We start from the raw sequence: 22579 nt of genomic DNA, 5'->3' as shown, positions 1-22579 counted from the left end.
TGTTATAAAGCCAATGGATTTTAATTTCCAAAAGTCACAAGCATAATACGCACTGATTTAAGTTGCATTGATGTCAAAAGACAGTGGTTCTAGATGAATTTTGACATTTGGGCGTGAAAATGCATAAAAATGGTTAGCTTGTTCTAACAAGCACTTTATTGAAAATACACATGGCACTAAAATGTTAGTAACCCATTTTGTTCAAACAAATATTGCTGTGTTTAATTTCGGCTTTTTGCAGTCTTTCAGAATCTGGTTATTTACTGTGCTGATAGTGGTTCACCAACAGGACACCATCATGAGTTTTGCCACAGTGAATAATATTCTTAAAGGTGATACAGGTCTCAAGGGAAGTACTTGGAAAAAACAATAAAACTCTGCTGTTAAGCTAGCATTTCATTACAGCAATCTAACAGTCTTTCCAGTCACAGTCAAGAAGTCATCATCAGCCAAGGCACAAAGTGCTTCTTCAAACATTTCTTTAGTGACAGCCTTAAAGAAAAGAGAAAAGCTTGAGAACATATACAAAAGGCTACATGCTACAAAGCCCCTAAACAAAAACCACGTGATTCTGCTTGTCTCACAAACTTCCATGTCAAGTTTGCCAGGTCTTAGGTAAAAGTTTTCTTTTTAAGCTGTGAAATTCATCTTGGAATGCAACAGTTAAAGTGGGTTCTTTCTGGCCTGTGCATCCTCAAGGGTATTAAAAGATTCTGCGATCATGGCTTATGATTCTGTTGACGTACAAACCAGAATAGACACCTATGGCTGACAAGAATAATCAGCTTATTTTTGTCAGCAAGACAAGTGTGTAAATAATCAAGATCTCTTCTATTCCACAGGTGGAACTTAAGTCTATGAAAGAAACACTAATTGAAACCAGAATTAAGCTAGTTGATCAGGAACACCTGATGACCAACTGACTAGCAGGCTAATTTTATGCCTATTGATGTGTCAGGTGGACAGCAAGTAAATAGATTAGTTTCCAAGGTCAGAAGGGACCACTGTAAACATTGATTACCTATATAACAAACGGCATACATACAATTTCTAGAGCATATCTTTTAGAAAAACATCCAACCTTGATTTAAAAATTGTCCAACATCAACTTCCCTTAGATCATATTATATCTTTCTCTGATTGAAGAGCCCATACTAAGTATTTATTCCCCATGTAGATACTTAAGACACTTAAGACTACAATCAACTTACCCCATAACCTTCTCTTTGTTAAGATAAATAGACTGAGCTCTGAGTATCATTTTAAGGCAGGTTTTCTAATCCTATAATTATTCCCAAGGGTCTTCTCTGAACCCCCTTTAATTGATCAACATCCTTCTTGAACTGTGGGCACCAGAACTGGACAAGTATTACAACAGCAGTTGCACCAGGGCCAATTACAGGAGATAAAATAACCTCTCCACTGTTAGTCAAGATTTCCATTTAGTTTTCCTATTCAACTGAGATACAACTATAATCAGTACTGAGGACCCTGCTGAGTACACAGAAGATCCCCCATGAGATGGAAAAAAACTTTTTTTCCAAATCAAAGTAGCATACAAAGAAAGCAGAAACTTACTGCGTCAGACTGTGCACGGAGATCATCAAAAAGCTGTTGGTATTTTAGAGCTGGTGTTTTACCCTTGGACTGGATAAGCTTCTTCAAGGCTTGAGCCAGCTCCTCCTTACGTTTACGGGCAGTGGCACTTATCCCTTGGAAAAAAAGTACATAAAAGTTACAAAAGGACAGAATATTGACAGTCACTGCTGCTTTAAATATGAAAATGCCAACATTAGAAACTGAATTCTTTGTAGCCGAAAGAGGACAAACAATATAGGCTGCTGTAGCAACTGTTCACTTTAGGTATTGGACATGTTTGGGGAAAGTTTAGCAGATTTCAAACAAATTGTTTCAATTAAAAATCAGATTTCATTGTAAAATGAATATACTGACTTTGACATGACATCCAGGTCTGACATTTATTACCTGGATTGCTTAATATCCAATCTGAAGCATTTACAAATCCACAAACAAATCACTGAGAAGGTATCACCACCAAACTGAAATAGCGTATCGTTTGCTCAAGCCAGACCCACTAGATACTAATTTATCCTTATGTGAACACAAACCTGTAGTGAGAATGGATATGTCCACAATGCCAGTTCTTGGATCAGTAGCAGACTGTTTCAGAGCTTCCCGATGGAGGCGTTTTGCTTCTTCAACATCAATTGTTTCAACCTTGTTGGAAAAACGTACTTTAGCATGAGCTTCTGCCAGACGGATCAAAGACTCAAGCTGGCGGGGATATGCAGAAACCATTCCTCTTCCACTGCCAATCTTTCTCATGTCCACATAAGCCTGAAGGAGAGTAATTCACAGATGTATTATGTAGGATGCATCCAGACTCCATCCTTCAGAGGATTATCAGCCTGGGAAAAAAATTCCAAATATTGTGTATCCCCTTAAAGATAAATGCCATATACATCTTCACTATTTCCCTTGCCATGACTGACATCTACCACAGCTAGTATGTCTTTCCTTGTGCTTGATCCTGTAACAAAGCCATAATAAATTGGGCAGATTATTCCTGAAACCCTACACAATATCTTTGGGGATCACTGTATTAAATTCATGTGTGTTAAACTCTTCCAGCATAGACTGGGTCACGCTGTGTTTTAGAGACTAGGAAACAAAGAAAGGGCTTTGGTATAAGAGGATAAGCACAACTCATGGCCTTTGTTTTGATTAGGAAATGGACATAACTCACTGCCCAAGGGTAGACCCCACCTCTTTGTGGAAATGTGGAAGGGAGATGGGCCCATCAGCCTCCATTTGGAAAATTAATGCCCTTTAGTGGGGATTTAAATCTGTTTATTGTTTCAGTTTTCTCTATAATGCTTTTGCCCTGTGGCTAAATGTTTACTTGGAAGAGCTGTGGGGTGACTGGTAAAAATCACTATTATTGTCCTCAGAGAAAGCAATGCACACGGGCTAGCCCTTAAGTAGATTGGCTTGCTGGGGACATCGCAGTGGATGGCAAGGAGTTGTGCAGCCCACTCAGAAGGGTCCCTATCCAGAAAAAGGTGATGGCTGGAGACTTGACTGGGCATTTCCAGAGTGAATCATGGAGGGGGAAATACAGGTGCAGTTACTGAGACAGTTATCATTAATAGCTATATCTGGTCTCAAACCACAAAAGAATATACAGAATGCTAAAGCCTATCACTACTATCTATCCAGGAATATCTACACAAAAGCATGAGAAAGTTCCAGTTCTCCTGAAATGATGTGATGGCCCTGTAAGAGTACAGGAAACCTGCTCCGGGACAGACAGGTTAGCACAGGATGACTTCCATGCAGGATGAAAAGGAAGGAGAACAGTCAGTACATGAAATCTTTTTAAAATCTATGTTAAGAGCCTAATAATAAAGGAAAAGGTGTACACAGTTCTAGTAAATCTTATCCCACAGGAAGGTGTGTTCCCCCCCCCTCTTTAGATCTTTAAATTTCACATCCACAACTTTTTACCTCAATAAGGGCCTGACTTGCTTCTTCACTTAGTCTAGGATTAACATAGCTCCGAGCATATGCAATGTAATCCCTCAATACTGCCATGTCCATGTACTCTTCTTCCACCTGCTCTTCACTTTGGTAGTACAGCGCAACCAAGTGGTGAGCAAGACGTCTGTCGTAGGCTTCATCACGAGGGTCCAACATTAGAAAGATCAGATCAAATCTGCATGGAATAAAGATCCAATAGCTAGTTCATAAACTTTTCACACACACATACATATATAAAAATAAACCATTTATATAGGAAGAGGTAGAAAGTTGTTTTGTAAAAACAAAGCATGCAGCATGGAAATGTAAGTCTAATTGTAATACCTGGATAACAACGTATGAGGAAGTTGGATGTTTTCAATAGTAGTTTTCTTTGGATTCCACTGTGACTCTATAGGGTTAGCAGCTGCTAGAACAGAAGTGCGAGCATTCAGTTGGCAAATAATTCCAGCCTGTCAAAAGGAAACATATTTGAGAGCAAACAACCTTTCCTAGTGGAAGGAAGATTCCAGCAGCTATGTTAAGAGTCCCAAGACTCGCTTATTCTAACATGAAAGACTTTAAAGAATTAACTCTTGCTGGGTTCACCAAAAATGCTTTATAAAAAGGGTTCTCTAGATCAAGAGAAACAACCTCATTACAAAAGATTGGGTACAAAATGGAACAAGGTTATCTGGAAGGAGTGTGCAGCCATATATGCTGAGTCTGCAACATGTTGAATGTTATCACTGAAATACAGCTCCAACATCTATACTGTCATTCATCTCTGAGGTTTTAAGTGACCCAATTCTGTCAATAGTCTTATCTCCAATTCCTATGTTACCTTTTCAATTATCTCATCTAATCATCTAACAGATATTAACCTGGGTAGCGTGGTACAATGTTGAGCTAGAGTCTTACCTTGGCAATAGAAAGAGTCTGTTGTTCCATAACTTCATGCAGTACTGATCTTGTACTTTCATTCATTTTATCAAATTCATCAATGCAGCAAATGCCATTGTCACTGAGAACCAGAGCACCTGTCTGCAGAACCAGCTGCCTTGTCTCTGGGTCCTTCATTACATATGCAGTGAGACCAACTGCACTAGAACCCTTCCCAGATGTGTACTGGCCTCTAGGAACCAGGTTATAGACATATTGAAGCAGCTGTGATTTACTAGTGCCAGGATCACCACACAGAAGAATGTTGATCTCAGCACGAAAATTGCCTCTTCCGGTATGACTGAAATCTTTTCTTGATCCCCCAAATAGTTGAAGCAGAATGCCCTATAAAAATAAGATTTTTTCCAACTCAGACATCAAAATTCTTGATAATTACATGAGCCAATCTCTGACTGAGTGAACTGAAATGTCAAATGAAAATGGTCTCAGATCATTAACAGAACACATGTAAAGCTGGAGTACTGTTTTCTGTCAAGTATCACTAAAATGGGTAGTGGAGTTCTATCTTTGAAGCTTCAAAGATTTTCCACGTCGAATCTGCTTAGATTACTTTTTAAATTAAACTGCCATCTCTGCAAAGTCAATTTTGAATTTAAACATTGAGCTAGCTTCTTTCTGGATCTCTTATCAACAAAGACTCTAAAGTTGGTATGATGCTGCATAAAAGAGAGATGACCATGTTTACACTAAGGTACCATCACTGATGTATCACCCCCGCTGTGCAATTGTGATAAATCTTGTACATATGTCATGTTAAGGTATCATTGGAAAGTATGATTATCCTGTTTATATGCATGTATCATCATTGTATATGAAGTTACAAAACTTAGCTGTGTGTTTGTATCTCAAACCTGTTGTGTTTCTGGGTAACACCCCTAGACATATTTACATCAAGCCAAGCCAAGCCAGCCTGCTTGATGGCCCATTAAGGAGAATCAGCTCTTCTAGGGACCCCTCCCAAGATCCCTTCAGGCAGCACCTAGGCAATGAATTCCTCATGACTCAGGATTCCTTGTTTGTACTAGTAACTTTCCATGCAGATGTAGGGTTACCATAAACAGGACACCGGGGGGGGAGGGGGGGTTGGAGGAGAGGAGCTGGAGGTACTTGGGAGGGTGGGGAGAATGTTGCTCCCTGTTATGGTGGCTGGAACAGCCCAGGATGCAAGGACAACCATCAGTCATGGCCTCCCTGAGGGACTCCCTCCCCAGTGCTAGGAGCTGGGACGTGGGTGGATGGGATCCGGCAGCTCTGGCTGCAAGGGGATCGACCAATCAGCTATGGATGTAGGGGAGGGACAAATCGGGAAGCAGACCAATCAGGGCGCTTTCCGAGCTACAGCATCTGCTCTGCAAAAATCCAGGACAGATAGTAAACCTATTTGTGACCCAGAACTCCACATTTGTGCCAGTAACTTTCCGTGCATGTGTGCTGTGGGTATAAATTGCAGACTGTGACATCAATCTTGGTCTTCATTCCTGCTCCACATATCTGGGCTATGATTTCTAAGCAAGGGAAGCTTTGAATAAAAGGACTGATGACCCCCAGTCCTTTTGGGTGATCCAGAGACTTATTGCAAGCTAACAGATTTATCATCATAGCTAATATCTTGCTCTACAAACTCTGAAATCAACTCTAATGTGTAATAGTTCTCAACCAGGGGTCCAGGGCAGGTTTCAGCGGGGCCTCCAAGCAGGTCCAGCATTAGACTTGCTGGGACCCAGGGCAGAACACCGTAGCCCCACCACATAGGGCCCTGGGCTTCAGCCCAGAGTCCCATCAGCTGGGCTGAAGCCTGAGTAACGTGGCTTTGCGGGAACCCTTGTGGCATGGGGCCCCAGGCAGCTGCCCTGCTTGCGACCCCCTAATGCCAGCCCTGGCTTTTATATGCAGAAAACCAGTTATTGTGGCTCAAGTTGACCACAGAGCTTTTATAGCATGTTGGGGGCCCTCAGAAAGAAAAAGGTTGAGAATCTCTGATGTACAAGATTTTAACCATTTAATAACTCTTGCTTTTTATATTAATAAACCTTTAGTTTTTAGTTACGAAAGGACTGCTACAAGGATAGATTTTGGGTAAGATCTGACCTATATATTGACCTGGGGTGTGTGGCTGGTTCTTTGGAACTAGAAAAACTTTAGATGATGCGGTTTTGGTTTAATAACCTTTCATCCCTAACTCCAGTTGTAGTAACCAGGGGCTGAGGGGCCTAGGGGACTGTTGTGTGGCTCTCTGTGAACTAGTGTAGTGATACTTGTTACTAGCTTGGTGATCTCTAATGATAGAATAAACCACCAGTTTTGGGTTATGTCTGCCCTGATTTTGGCGCACTCAGCTGTGACCCAAACCAGGCAGTTAAACATTTGGAACTTACTTAATTTAGCTGATAAGGCAAAGTCAAAATAAAATACCATGCGCCTGTCCCCTGACCCCCACTAACAGAACAACAGCAGCTTCCGTCTTATTTCAGGTTTACCATTACATGTTACCTAGTATATAAAATATTACACTGATTCCCATTGTGGCCCCAGCCATCGAGCAAAAGGCAGGTTGACAGCACTAATGTGCACAAAATGCAAAATTCCATGGGAAAGGATTTGAATGTATTGCCCTTTTGTTGAAGGTGCAAATCTGGTTACTTTAAACCACCATGGCAGTATGTTACTCTGAATGTCATTCACCAACATGTTTGAGGAGACAATTGCTCTCACAGGTGTAAACTTTCTGTATCCAGAGGGCTGGTCTACACTGGGAGGGAGGGTGGGGTCGGTCTATGTAAGATACGCAATGTCAGCTACGAGAATAGTGTAGCTGAAGTCGACGTATCTTATTTCGACTTACCTCCCGTCCTCATGGCACGGGATTGACGGCCACGGCTCCCCTGTCGACTCCGATTCTGCCTCTCACCCTGGTGGAGTTCTGGAGTCGACGGGGAGCACGGCGGGGATCGATTTATCGCGTCTAGATGAGATGCGATAAATCGATCCCCGAAAGATCGATCGATGGGGTAGTGTGGACGTACCCAGAGATGCTAAAGCTTTGAGTGCTATAAACTTTGAAATATTTCTGGACTTGTCCTTAGTACTATTCAACAGCTGATATCAAGAGGAGTCCCTGCTATTTCATGAAGGTCAGCGCCTTAGATTCGCCCTAGCTTTGCATCAAAAAAGTTGCACAAATCTGGAAAAACAAGTTACAGCCTACTCATTTTAGCCAGGCCTGTATCTCACAAAGCTTTTGACCAAATGTCCCTAAATTTCCACTACAAACTCTACCCTCAACCCCTCTTATAGCATATCACTTTCCATGCACGTGGGTTTTAGAGCAATTGAAAAATTGAAAATCAACTCCTTATTGGAGGGCTGTATCTAAGGAACCCTGGACCAAATGACTCCAAATTTGCACTACTAACTGTGGCTCTGGTCCTGACAACACATTAATTTTCAGCACAACTGGACTATGCATATGGATTTTAGAGCACTTTGAGATGGTGGCTCAAACCAGAAGCTTTTCCCGGGAGCAAACCTTTCAAAAAGGAGCTCCTGCAGAATGGAAGAAGAGAGTAACTGAAGTGCACAACACATGTTCTCAGAAAGCTACTGCGGGCAGGAATTGAATGCATAGTACATGGACGCTGCTCGGGTTCAGTGGCGATAGCAGGTCACCTGAGCCATCCAGTTACTCTGACATCAGAGTAGCTGCAGAACACTCTGGCTTATAACAGCTTCATTGTAACAGCTGGCATTGGCCACTGTCAGTAGACAGATACTGGGCTAGATGGACCTTTGGCCTGAACCGGTACGGCCATTCTTATGTTCTTATGTTATGTTCCATTCCCGCTGCACATACACAAGTGACTTGTCTCTGGCTTGTCAGCATGGGCTCAAGCCACATTATAGATCCAATTTTTACCCTGAATAATTTAAAATATTGTGTTTCCCCAAAGGGGCAGTGTGTGCCAGACCCTAGCTGAGATCAATGCCAAATGTGTTATATTCAACAGCAGAAACACCAAACTTAATTTCAGAAGTAATGTCCAAGAGAGGAGGATGCTTAGAGCAGAGAACTGGAAATGTAAGTCCATCCAAAGCAAACTGAATAGCTTTCCATGCAGGTGTCAGTGTAGAATATTCAAAATAAAATGAAGAAATCCTTGAATGGGCACAATTATCTACAACAATACTACTGAAAAACAGATGGACTTATTTGGGGCAGCCGATAAAAGGCTACCTATACAAGCATTTCTTTGGCTATCCTAGGGCATGAACGCACATACAAAACAGTAAGAATTTAAACAGTAAGCTAATCTCAACCTGAAATATAGTGGTGTTACTGCCCCACTATAATAATTAAAGATTTAGAGCCCCACTCAACTGACTGTCTAGAATGTTTCCCAATGTTTGTTAGTTGCAACTGCATTCTCAGTTATCTGGAGCCTGTTGCAGAGCAGATAGATGGCCAAAGAAGAAAGCAGAATTATTGGCTGGCCAGTTTCCTTAAAGCCAGCCAATAGAAGAGTACAGTGAAGCTACAGGCTTCCTTCCCTAGTATCGGAAACCCCTGTCCCATTATCTAAAGATTTCTGATTCCCGAAGCCCTCTGATAACTGAAACTTACTGTAAATAAAACTCAAAGTTTATTAGGGATGTACCAAACCCAATTTCAAATACACAAAGGCCTGTTATTTTTCTGTATTTGAAAGACTCCGTATAGAGTATCATTTCCAAAGAAAGTGTATAGTATAAATGTACATGTACATTTAAAATATCTTATCAGGTGTTCTGGTAGACTTGTAAAACATTGTTTACCTTTTTGATATCTTCGTGTTCATAAATGCTTGGAGCCAGAGCCAAAGAAAGCCTTTCATAAATGTCTGGTTTTCTGGAGAGCTCTTTCAGCATTTCCACACGTTCCTCTGCAAAGATTTTCTGTTCTGTTTCTTCATCAACACCATGCAAACGTTTTGAATCGGTTTTACGGTAATGAATGACATCAATGTGGGTTTTATAGACTGATTTTACATTGCTCACTCTTGGATTAACTCGAATAGGAACTGCTCTGTAGATACCTTAAAAAACAAACAAACAACAAACAACACCCTCAAACCCACAGAATTACAATGCAGATCTGAATTAAAAAATAAGCTCAGCCCAAATGGTGGAGTTTAAAAGGGACTTATCTGCATTTTTACTTTTCACTTCAATTTTCAGATTGCTTCTACAGAATTAGCCACATCACAGAGCAGCAATTCTCTAGAAAGTTTTCCGAAAGTTTAAATGCTTTGACCAGGCTATGATCCCCCTGATATCAATGATGCCAGTGCTTCTGCCATTTAGGCCCTGATCCTACAAACACTTAACCACGTGTTTACCTTTACTACCATGTCCCATGATTTCAGATGGGCTACTCAAGGTAGTAAATTATGGGCTTAAGGATCATGACCTAAAGTGCATTAGAAAATCCTACCCTTAGAGCCTAACTTTAGCCAGCTCTTGTAACAAAAAAATAAAATAAAAGGTCAGCCTGCACATAAGAAGTTGACAATTTTGTTAGTGCACTGAAAGTCTAAATTACTTTTCAGTATTAAAACTGAAGCAATTATTTTATGCTAATAAGAGAAAAATTTATTAAAAACTATTTTAGTCTGATACTGCAAACAGGCACATGTAAATTTAAACATGAGTAGTAGTATTTGAGTCCACGGTACTGGTCACATGAGCAAAGTTACGTACCTGGTTAGGTGACTGCAGTATCAAGATCATAATTTTCAGTATTTGGTCTATAGCAGTTTTGTAAAATTTAAATTAGACTAGTGACATTAAAGAAAGCACTTATAGTTAATTCATTATAAATTCTAACCTAACGTTTCAAAAGCACAATTTTTAAATTAAATTAGTTTAAAAAAGCCTCAGCCCAATTTAAATTGTGGTAATTGAAATAATTTCAACATGCTTCCTTCATCTGTTCAAGAAATGAAAACTTGTAATTACATGTAAGCTTTTCAAAAGCTGTTTGATGATAAAAATGCTTCTTTCCCTTTGAAGTATAGGTTAAGAGCTGTAATCATTAATTTTTAGAAATTGGATAATACAAACATATGGCAAAAATACATATACCCTTCTGTCTACACAGATAGTACCTGTTGGCAGCTGTAGTTACACTATTGCTGATCTAAAGGGGGAAATATGCAGAACTCTAAAGATATTTTACACCAAAACTAAGATATCACTATATAAATCAGATGGTATTTCCACTTCACACTTCAGTTTTCAGTCACCAATTATGATGTACTCAATTAATATTCAACAGACACTATTCCAGACTGGACCACTTGGTCTAATGAAAAGAAGGGCACATGCACTGGCCAGATGAAGTTAAGAAACTGACTTTTACCTGTAACATTAACTCTGTCGCCTGGCTGAACCTTATCAACCAGGTCGTTGTGCGCAAATAGCACCACAGTATGAGGCGTCTGGCCAGCCGGCATATCTTCAGGAGACTCCTGCAGTTTGATCTGACAAAACACATTAAAAGTTAGTTTCTATTGTTTAGAAATAGCAACTCATTTGTAAGAAAGGATCTTACAACTAAAGAAGGTGGGCATCTTCAAATGGATACTGTTACATATTAGAGTACACCAAAACACAAAACTTTCAAAGATTTCACAACACGGTGGAATCCCACTACTGAATTAGAATTCCCCATCAGAATTATGTAATTTAGTTGTAGAAATGAGACAATGCATCTAGTGATTACTATCTCACATTGGCAGAAGTGTAACAAGCAAGATTTACAGACAGGGCTAACCTATCCCACATATGTCCTATGACATTAGAACAGTCCCCGTGTAGTAACATTTGTTCTGTAAGTGAACACTAATTGGCCTGACTAACTTTTGGCACGAAAAAAAACCCACTTAACTCCCCTTCCAAATGGAGGATAGATAATCCTTCAATTTCTTTCCCCCCCCCTCTAAATACTAAGTATCATTGCAACCCTATATTGCTTCATATGCTTAAAGAGCTGTGAATCGTTCTGAAGTGCAATATAGTAAGTCCTAAGAAAGACATTTTAATATGGTTAAGTTACTTTTTAAAGAAAAAGGCAACTATTAAGCAAGCACAACTTTTCCATTTTACAACACCAAAACAAAGCAACATACCATCTGTTTGTCTGAAAACATAGAACGATTGTGAATCAATGCCATGCTGTGTGTTGTGCTACAGTTCTTGCACGCTGATGGTTCAGCAATCCGGCCACGGTCAATTTCTACTCTTGTGGTGAAGGCACAAACCTGGCACTTGAAGAATGCTTCTTGCATCTCAGGAATCAACTGGGAGCTTCTGATCACCATACCACTGATGGTGATAAGTTGATCAATGTCTAAAACGTAGAAAGAGATACATGTGATTGGATCATGCTTTTCATTTGCCTGTCTCAAAAGTCCACCCTAGATTTTATTTTTACAACTAAATGGGCATTTACAGTCCCCATACATGAAGTAGAGAATATTCTGTCTGAGGCACAAAGAAAATAAAATATGTATGAATAAAAATAAGCCACAGTTACATCAGAATTTTGACACAAGGGATATAAACCCTTATGTTTCCGGATATAACTCAGTCATTTACCAACAGAGGTTAGGAAAAAACCTCCTTTGTGGGCAGGTTATTCAAGAGTTGTCCATTTTAGTGTTTTTCACACTTTCCTCTGCAACACATGTAGTGACTATGCAAGTCTGAAAATACTCATCTAGATGGACCCCAAGTCTGATTTTTTAACTTTTTTAATCTGTATTTTCCTAGTTGTTGAACAAATTTCATACATCCTCAAGTTTATTTTTACACACTGCAATCAAAACATCTTGCCTTCAGGGTTCAGACTCCTCATATTCCTGGTCTTCAATGCATTATATGGTCTGACTTGAATCTGGTGTTCTAATATTGAGTCAGGGTAACGATCAAAAAAGATCTCATTAGCAGCCATGTCAAATGTTGGGATAACTTCCTGTTTAAAAGGAACAGATGCATGTGTAAGAAAGCGTGGCATTAAGTAGTTAACACTTTTTACCCCAAAAATGTTCAACTTTGTGACCCCATTTGGTGTTAGGAGAAAGGAATGACCACAGTTCTGTGGCATTCCCTTACAGAGGAGGAATTGCCAGTTGGCTGTTTAAACCAGCGTTTTGTCCCCTTTGTACTGCAGGAGCAGTGCACACTTTATCTGGTCTTGGAACTCTTAGCTGTAGTGCAATTGCCCTACCTTTGTGGGTTTAGACAGAATCTTTGATGATACCCTATATTACTTTAAAAGTCAATAAGGAGTCAAGTTACAAATACAAAATGAAATGAGTAACATATACGCAGAAAAGGACAGCAAAAAAGGGGACATGAAGAGTATGCCACATATACAATTATTATAATGAACCATATGTATTGCATTACCATTAAATACAGCCTGAGACTTTTAGTCATCTTCCTTAATATTTAACATTAATACACAATGCACACACTAGGCTAAAAAAAACCACTAGCCTTTGGAGAGTAAGGCTCCTTATTTAACAAAGATTAGAACCTAAGCTTTCCTCTCAAGAAGTAGGTTGCTAGCTCTTATGGTTGCAAAGACAAGGATACGGTAAAATGTCAGAATGTGCAGAAAGCTCCATTGTTCTGCTGCTCAGAGCAGTAACTTTCTCAAGCTACAACAAAGTGAAAACTGGCAGCAAACTTCTCTTCAGAATCCTGTGGGCAGCAGTAAAACTGAGCTACAGTTTCATTCTATTGCTACATAGGAAAGCTGTGAGCAGCAGCAGAATCAGACTCTGGAGCTATTCGCTGGGAGAGGAGGAACTCAAAAGAAAGGCAAGGAAAGAATTTCAAAGGCAGCCCCATGGTTGCAGCTGTAGCTAGGTATAGAACAGATTTAAGACAGGCACAGAAAGACTGATAAAGATCCAATGACCATTACTTTGTCATGCTGCGATTCAGCCTTGAACCTTATTGTCTTTTGAAGCTGCCTCCTTCCTTCACACACCTACATGGCAGAGAGAAAAACTGGATCACTGAGCAGGATCCATGGACTACAAACTGGCAGGAATTCCAGCACAATCCCTCTTGTGAACAAATTTGGTGAGTGGAATGGGGAAGTTTTTCTGAGCTTCTCACAGTAATTTGCCTTTGGAGAACAGCAACAACTCTGAGCTCTCTTGTATCTGTCTGTGGCTACGAAGTGTCTGATAAATATTTTAAGACCTTTAAGCAATAAAATATATTTTATGCAGAAGTCTGTATACACAAATGTTATATTATCTTTCTAGATATTTACACAAGTGCTTAAGCACTGCGGTATGTAGCTATAAATACTGCTCCCTCATTGAGTGATAATCTTAAACATAAATTAGTATGTAACTGTTTAAGTAATGCAGTTTAAAAAAAATAGAACTCAACTGGAAGAAAGCCTTTAAAAAAGGCCGGATGTTACCTGTGGATAGCAGATCATCTGTCTGTATAGATTTGTGTCAAATGATCTTAGATGGTCACAGTTTACATTCAGAAATGGTTCCCCAACCATATTGATCTGCAAGATGTTTAAAAACGCCACATTAAAGAACCAGCATTTAAGTCTGAAAAACAAGTAGTTTTAGCTGTATTTCTGTAGTACCTCCTCAAGTCGCTGCATATAGAGTGGTTCATTAAGATCCAAACCAACGGTCTCTTCCTCTTTAGCCAATGGATCAATAAAGCGCTGAAGAAATCTCTGCATATTGAGAATAAAATTAAAAAAGTTATATTTAGGAGTGCCCAAAGGGACAGAGCTGTGATTTCACTGCTGCACCATTCCTACACAAATTTCACACAGTAAAGCATACCAGTTACTTTGAAAAAGCCTTATCAAGCTATTATCCCTTTTAATTGAACTGATATTTTTATAATTTTATAAATACAAGTTAAAAGAACACTTTTGGGAACAGGATAATATGCTAAACATATTACTACTACTAAAAAAAGTATCTGAAATTTTACTGAGGATTTTAACCTCTATTACACCCTAATGCCTACAAACAAACCTTACTCCTGGACCAAAATAGTAAGCTCCGTATAATCAGAATAAAAAGAGCTTTCCCAAAAAGCTCACCATCCAAGTATAAGACAAGAGACAACAGATGGATACAGACAGGGACATAAAAAGAAAGAAGGAAATGGTATTGATCAGTATGACAGGCAGTGGTCTCAGCACACCAGCAGACTAGCTGTTGTAAAGGCTTTTGTAGGCATCACAGAAAAGGAGAGCTTTAAGAAGAGCTTTAGAGGAGGAGAATAAGGTAGCTTTATAGATATTTACAGGGGCAGCATGGGAAAACACACAAATGTGCTCATTTGAAAATTTAACAAATGGGCGATAGAAGCAGTCCAACTGGAAAAGAAAGAAGACTTCTCAATAGTTAATGAGAGTTGATGGTTAAGGTGGGGATGGGCCATGACAGAGCTTGAAAGTGAAGCCCAAGTAGCTTATGTTCAATGCAGCTGAGAAGGGGGAGCCAATAGAGATACGGAAAGAGAGAGGTGATCTGCTCAAAACAACATATTAGGAAAATATTTGTGGCAACATTCTGAACTGGCCTGAGCAGGGTAAGGTTTCATTTGTTAAGGCCAGAGAAAAGGGTATTGCAGTAATCAAGACACAAGAGGACAGTTTTAGCCAAGGTCTACACTACAGACCTATGCTGATATAACTGCATTGCTCAGGGGTGTGAAAAATTCACACCCGAGCGACACAGTTACACCAATCTAATCCCCTGTGTAGACAACGCTATGTTGATAGAAGAACTTCTCCCACCAACATAGCTACTGCCTCTCAGGGAGATGGATTAACCATACTCACAGGAGAAGCTCTCCCGTCGGTACAGGAGCACCCATATAGCATTTTAAGTGTAGACTAGGGTGACCACACAACAAATGTGAAAAATCGGGATGGGTGTGTGTGGGTAATAGGAGCCTATATAAGAAAAAGACCCAAAAATCAGGACTGTCCCTATAAAATTGGGACATTTGGTCACCCTAGTGTAGACCTGCCCTTAGATGGACAGACGGAGAAGACTGTATCTTAGAGAGGTTATGCAGGTTATGTTTTCTACACAATCAAGAAACAGGGTAGCTGGGAGAATTTGAGGGGAAGATTAAGAGCTGTGTTTTAGATATGTTGAGTTTGAACTCACAGCTAGACATCTACGAGAAAATGTCAGAGAGACAGGCTGCAGTTTTAGTTTAACACAAAGGCAGGCCTGAAGTAGAGAGGTACAGTTGAGTTTTCAACACAGAGCGGATAGCTGAATTTGTGTTTGCAGATGAGATTACCCAGAGATAAAATGGAAAGGGATAAGAGAAGGGAACTCAGGACAGAACCATTTGGAACTCGCACAGAATGCTGAAGGGTGGACGAGGAGGATCCTTTAAAGGACATGCTGAGGAAGTGATTAAAGAGGTAGAAGGAGAACAGGCAAAGGAGAGATGCCATGGAAGCCAAAGGAGGATGAGACTTCAAGAAGAGCATGGCTGAGTGTGCTGAAGGCAGCTGACAGGTCAAGGAAAATGAGGATAGAGTACTGGTTCTGAGCTTTAGCTAGTAAATGGTGATTAGAGACTCTGGGAAGAGCAGTTTCATTGTAGCCCACGGGATGGAATCCAAATTGATGAACTCTATGGTGGAATTAGAGGAAAGAAACTCCAGAAAACTATTTTACTTTTCCTCCTCTTAAGAACACGGTATGAAAACAGTGTTCTTCAAACATCCTGGGATTGATCCTAAACATAACTCAATTCTGATATTTGCTAGAATCAAATACTGCACATAGAGAAGATACAAATAAGCTTTTTGTGAAAGAAATACAGGTATCCACACATGTTCACCTACTTGGAACTTTTCTTTGCATGAAGCTACGTTAACATCTGTTCCCCAGATCACAAGCTTTTGTCCAAGAGTTTGTTCACTTGCCAATGCATCCTCTGCTGGCTGTGGGAAGAGAAAAGCCATTAGTATGGATAATATAAATACATTTTAGAAAAAGAATTACCAGCAAAATCTGAAACGTCTACCTACCCCATCAGAATGCAAGTCCACCTGTCTGGCTTTGCGGGCAGATCCAAGATCTGGCCTCTGCCTAACTGGAGTTCCTCGCACACCACTCCTTGGAGTACCCTCCACTCTAGAGCTGGGAGTGCCATAGGTCAGAGGTGAACTAATATCAAAATCAAGTGGAATTGCTACAAAAGAAAATGTTTAATTATACTTCAAAATATTAACGAATACACTTTGCCCTAATGAAGTAAACAAGTTAGTGTTTGTCATCAGTCAGTGTGATGGCAGGCTAGCAAAGTTTGTAAATCTTGTTAATTTTATAGCTGTATTTTACAAGGCTGTACTAACCATAGAATGTACTGTATGGATTAAAATTTATATTTCTCCAAACCAGAACATAAGAACATAAGAAAGGCCGTACCGGGTCAGACCAAAGGTCCATCTAGCCCAGTATCTGTCTACCGACAGTGGCCAATGCCAGGTGCCCCTGAGGGAGTGAACCTAACAGGCAATGATCAAGTGATCTCTCTCCTGCCATCCATCTCCATCCTCTGACGAACAGAGGCTAGGGACACCATTCTTACCCATCCTGGCTAATAGCCATTTATGGACTTAGCCACCATGAATTTATCCAGTCCCCTTTTAAACATTGTTATAGTCCTAGCCTTCACCACCTCCTCAGGTAAGGAGTTCCACAAGTTGACTGTGCGCTGCGTGAAGAAGAACTTCCTTTTATTTGTTTTAAACCTGCTGCCTATTAATTTCATTTGGTGACCCCTAGTTCTTGTGTTATGGGAATAAGTAAATAACTTTTCCTTATCCACTTTCTCAACATCACTCATGATTTTATATACCTCTATCATGTCCCCCCTTAGTCTCCTCTTTTCCAAACTGAAGAGTCCTAGCCTCTTTAATCTTTCCTCATATGGGACCCTCTCTAAACCCCTAATCATTTTAGTTGCTCTTTTCTGACCCTTTTCTAGTGCTAGAATATCTTTTTTGAGGTGAGGAGACCACATCTGTACACAGTATTCGAGATGTGGGCGTACCATGGATTTATATAAGGGCAATAATATATTCTCAGTCTTATTCTCTATCCCCTTTTTAATTATTCCTAACATCCTGTTTGCTTTTTTGACCGCCTCTGCACACTGCGTGACATCTTCAGAGAACTATCCACGATAACTCCAAGATCTTTTCCTGACTCGTTGTAGCTAAATTAGCCCCCATCATGTTGTATGTATAGTTGGGGTTATTTTTTCCAATGTGCATTACTTTACATTTATCCACATTAAATTTCATTTGCCATTTTGTTGCCCAATCACTTAGTTTTGTGAGATCTTTTGAAGTTCTTCACAATCTGCTTTGGTCTTAACTATCTTGAGTAGTTTAGTGTCATCTGCAAACTTTGCCACCTCACTGTTTACCCCTTTCTCCAGATCATTTATGAATAAATTGAATAGGATTGGTTCTAGGACTGACCCTTGGGGAACACCACTAGTTACCCCTCTCCATTCTGAGAATTTACCATTAATTCCTACCCTTTGTTCCCTGTCCTTTAACCAGTTCTCAATCCATGAAAGGACCTTCCCTTTTATCCCATGACAGCTTAATTTACGTAAGAGCCTTTGGTGAGGACCTTGTCAAAGGCTTTCTGGAAATCTAAGTACACTATGTCTACGGATCCCCCTTGTCCACATGTTTGTTGACCTCTTCAAAGAACTCTAATAGATTAGTAAGACACGATTTCCCTTTACAGAAACCATGTTGACTATTGCTCAAGAGTTTATGTTTTTCTATGTGTCTGACAATTTTATTCTTTACTATTGTTTCAACTAATTTGCCCGGTACCGACGTTAGACTTACCGGTCTGTAATTGCCAGGATCACCCCTAGAGCCCTTTTTAAATATTGGCGTTACATTAGCTAACTTCCAGTCATTGGGAACCGAAGCCGATTTAAAGGACAGGTTACAAACCTTGGTTAATAGTTCCGCAACTTCACATTTGAATTCTTTCAGAACTCTTGGGTGAATGCCATCTGGTCCTGGTGACTTGTTAATGTTGAGTTTATCAATTAATTCCAAAACCTCCTCTAGTGACACTTCAATCTGTGACAGTTCCTCAGATTTGTCACCTACAAAAGCCAGCTCAGGTTTGGGAATCTCCCTAACATCCTCAGCCGTGAAGACTGAAGCAAAGAATCCATTTAGTTTCTCCGCAATGACTTTATCATCTTTAAGCGCTCCTTTTGTATTTTCATCGTCAAGGGGCCCCACTGGTTGTTTAGCAGGCTTCCTGCTTCTGATGTACTTAAACATTTTGTTATTACCTTTGGAGTTTTTGGCTAGCTGTTCTTCAAACTCCTCTTTGGCTTTTCTTATTACACTCTTGCACTTAAGTTGGCAGTGTTTGTGCTCCTTTCTATTTGCCTCACTGGGATTTGACTTCCACTTTTTAAAGGAAGTCTTTTTATCTCTCACTGCTTCTTTTACATGGTTGTTAAGCCACGGTGGCTCTTTTTTAGTTCTTTTACTGTTTTTCTTAATTTGGGGTATACATTGAAGTTGGGCCTCTATTATGGTGTCTTTAAAAAGGGCCCATGCAACTTGCAGGGATTTCACTTTAGTCACTGTACCTTTTAACTTTTGTCTAACTAACCCCTCATTTTTGTATAGTTCCCCCTTTTGAAATTAAAGGCCACAGTGTTGGGCAGTTGAGATGTTCTTCCCACCACAGGGATGTTGAATGCTATTGTATTATGGTCACTATTTCCAAGCGGTCCTGCTATAGTTACCTCTTGGACCAGCTCCTGCGCTCCACTCAGGATTAAATCTAGAGTCGCCTCTCCCCTTGTGGGTTCCCGTACCAGCTGCTCCATGAAGCAGTCATTTAAAGTATCGAGAAATTTTATCTCTGCATTTCGTCCTGAAGTGAAATGTTCCCAGTCAATATGGGGATAATTGAAATCCCCCACTATTATTGGGTTCTTAATTTTGATAGCCTCTCCAATTTCCCTTAGCATTTCATCATCACTATTACTGTCCTGGTCAGGTGGTCGATAATAGATCCCTACTGTTATATTTTTACTAGAGCATGAAATTTCTATCCATAGAGACTCTATGGAACCTGTGGATTCGCCTAAGATTTTTACTTCATTTGAATCTACACTTTCAAATGAAGGTGTAGAAGGAACACACTTTGCTAAACCCCAACAATATTATAAAACACTGTAGAGCTTAACAAGCAGCTCACACTAAGGCCTGTTGGGTGTATGTTTTATACGCTAAAATCAATTAATTAAATTAAAAGCAAATCACCAACTAACCTGTAATTGAAAACAATGCTGTTCATTCAAAAAGGCCCTTTTTTGTTTTTAAATTGACAGCTACGTAAAAGCCTACATTAAATCTTTCCAGATAGGCCATTTAATAGCCAATGGTACACAGATATCAGCATTTTGCTCCTAGTACTGACAAGCATACCCGATTCCCGAAACTGTGGTGGGCTGGAAAACAGAACATCTTGAGCATTTGGGCTTTGCATGTCAACTGCTGGAGAAGTTGGCATTGGCTGTAGATCTCCTGTAGATGTGGAGTCATCTGTTCGACGTTTTTGTGAAGGAGGAGACTGAGCATCTTCAGTGCGTGCTGCAAGAAGATGAAAGTAGCAATTTCAAATGTTAGCTGCAACATTCTGCACAGATTAATGTTAAAAGACCAAAACACAAAATAGATCATATGATAGAATAGCAAAGAACTTGGCTGATATAAAATTAAAAAGCAAAGTGCAATATTTTGCTGAAATTAAAATGAAGAATATTTGTGAGATTCCAAAAGTGGAAAATAGCTTAAGACAATTTAAAATTAATACTGCAATTATCTTCCTAAATGCCTAAGAAATCAGAGCTGCTACTAGTAGTGCTATGAAAATGTAGCTCATATAGCGCTTTTCATCAGTAGACTCCTTTTTAAAGTGCTCTGAGAGCAATATCATTATCACTATTTTCCAGCTGGGGAAACCAAGGCACAGAGAGGCGGAAGCAACCTACATACCAATGAGTATCAAAGCTTTTCAAGTTCAGTGATAAGTTTCATGCATCATATTTGTAACACTTGTAAACTTGCCTTTGTTTCATGTTTAAAAAGCATCCTGTTGCACTAATGCATTGTTGAAGACTAAGGCCAGGTCCATATAACAAAGTTTTGTCAACATAGCTATGCCGGTGACGGATGTGAAAAAAACATAGCCCTAGCCGACACAGCCACGCCAGCAAAAACCCACAGTTGTAGCAACAGCTTTGCTAACAGAAGAGTGTCACTGAAATGGGAAAGACTGCCCCACAGTGAGCTGAGCTTACTACTGACATTACCTATGCTGATAGAAGCACTGTTCTTTCCTTACAGTTGTGCTGGAAAAAAACTTTGCAGTGCAGACAAGGCCTTACAGAAAAAACAAGTTTAGCCCAGAGACTAACAAAGTTAGTTTGCTTAAGGTGTCATGCTCCTCTGAAGAGTCTAAACCGATAATTTCTTCCCACAGGTCCAGATTTTTAAATTCCTGCTTAAATGACAAAAAGCTGCTTTTACTGTTCTTCTTAAGGCATTAGCCCTGCAAAGACAGGTGAGAGTGAGTTAGACTCCATCTGTTCTTGGGCCTAGGCTACACTTAAAATGTAAGTGGACCTAGTTACTGCAGTCAGGGATGTGAAATAGCCACACTCCTGAGTGTGGCTAAGACTACTCAACCCTGAGTGTAGATGCTGCTAGGTGGGCAGCTACTGTCACTTGGGGAGGTGGAGTTCCTACAACCCCAGAAAATGCCTCTCTCTCTCAGGGCAAGCGGTGCTCATGCTACGGCAGCAGCAGCAGCAGCTAAGCCAGTGCCGTATGTTCTCCGCACTATGACTACACCTTTAAGGACTAAACAGAGAACAAGGGGCTGCACACGTCCCCCACCCCAGGCATTGCTCGGCCTGCCCATGCCTTCCCGGCCGGACACTCATCTCCCAGTGGAGTTTGCAGGCCCCCCCGCCCCATCCCGACACACCCGCACCCGGCAAGGAAAAGTTGCACTTACGAGTCGGGGGGTTACTGCTCCGCCCGCGCTTGCTGCCGCGGCGGCTCGGTGTGGAGGCCGGCGAGGACATGACGCTGCTTCACCGGCTGCTGCTGCTCCCTGCGCGGGCGGAGAGAGAAACTGAGGCAGAGCAGAGCGACCCCCCCCGCGGCCCGGAGCCCCCGAGGCCCCTCTCCTGCGAGCCCGCCGGCCCCGCGCCCCGCACCGGGAGCGGACAGCGCTGCTCGGAGCCGGGCCCCGAGCCCAACACGTTCCTGGGAATTAACGGCACGACACGGAGCCGCCACGAGCCCGCCCCAGAGGGACGCACCCGCCACTCGATCCCCTTCGCGCGCAGATATTCGCGGGGGGGGGGGAAACGGCGGCGTCTCGCGCTCTTACCCCACTTTTCTTCCGGAAGCACCTTCCGCCAGCCCCTGAACCCCGAGAAAATTGCGCGCCAAACGGGTCACGTGGGCGGGCTCTCCCGGGTTTTCCTACCAATAGCCGTACGGCAGAGCCCAACTCAGCCCAGAAAGGGGGACGGAACCACCCATCTAAGTTCCGCGTACAGACGATCGCGCCCTAGCGGCTCTGTGAGCCTCTCTGCAGGGACAGAGCAAAGTCTGACAGGAGCCCGATTCTCCCGCAATACAGGGGATTCACCCACGTACAGCCTAGATCAGATTCACAGGCAGGGTTCCTCCTGGTGAGACATGGTATCGCCCATACTTGACCAGGTTTCGCGGCTCAGCTATTGAAAGCAGCTCGATGCCGGTTGGAGACTAGGACGGTCCATTGCCATCGTGGGGGGAGCTTGTACTAATCTGCGGAAGCGTTCCTATGTCTCGGACCGGAGGCGGGGCAACGGACACCCCCGCGACCGCAATGGTTTAGTCCCACCTCTCCTTTCTCAGACCGAACCAATCAAGCTCGCCCCGGTG

At 41.3% G+C, this 22579-nt stretch overlaps 1 protein-coding gene across 2 annotated transcripts; it reads right to left on the bottom strand.

The window, feature by feature from the left end:
- LOC120399265 (DNA replication licensing factor MCM4) lies at nt 1-22525 on the bottom strand. 2 transcript variants are annotated; one of them, XM_039527367.1, is made up of 17 exons: nt 22310-22525; nt 21657-21755; nt 20063-20227; nt 16601-16764; nt 16415-16513; nt 14165-14260; nt 13985-14080; nt 12373-12511; nt 11667-11887; nt 10898-11018; nt 9313-9572; nt 4462-4827; nt 3886-4013; nt 3529-3736; nt 2130-2358; nt 1579-1712; nt 1-492 (listed from the first exon to the last, which is right to left on the bottom strand). In XM_039527367.1, exons 2-17 carry the CDS (start codon nt 21724-21726, stop codon nt 400-402), a joined length of 2589 nt encoding a protein of 862 aa, XP_039383301.1. In that variant the 5' UTR covers nt 21727-21755; nt 22310-22525; the 3' UTR covers nt 1-399. The 2 variants fall into 2 exon arrangements, with proteins under 2 accessions (XP_039383301.1, XP_039383302.1); XM_039527368.1 differs by lacking the exon at nt 22310-22525 and adding an exon at nt 22038-22264.
- Nucleotides 22526-22579: the final 54 nt, after the last annotated feature.

Source organism: Mauremys reevesii, linkage group 2 (assembly GCF_016161935.1).
Source record: "Mauremys reevesii isolate NIE-2019 linkage group 2, ASM1616193v1, whole genome shotgun sequence".
NCBI lineage: Eukaryota > Metazoa > Chordata > Testudines > Geoemydidae > Mauremys > Mauremys reevesii.
The sequence above is the reverse complement of the archived record's forward strand: the minus strand, read 5'-3'. Positions and strand labels throughout refer to the sequence as shown.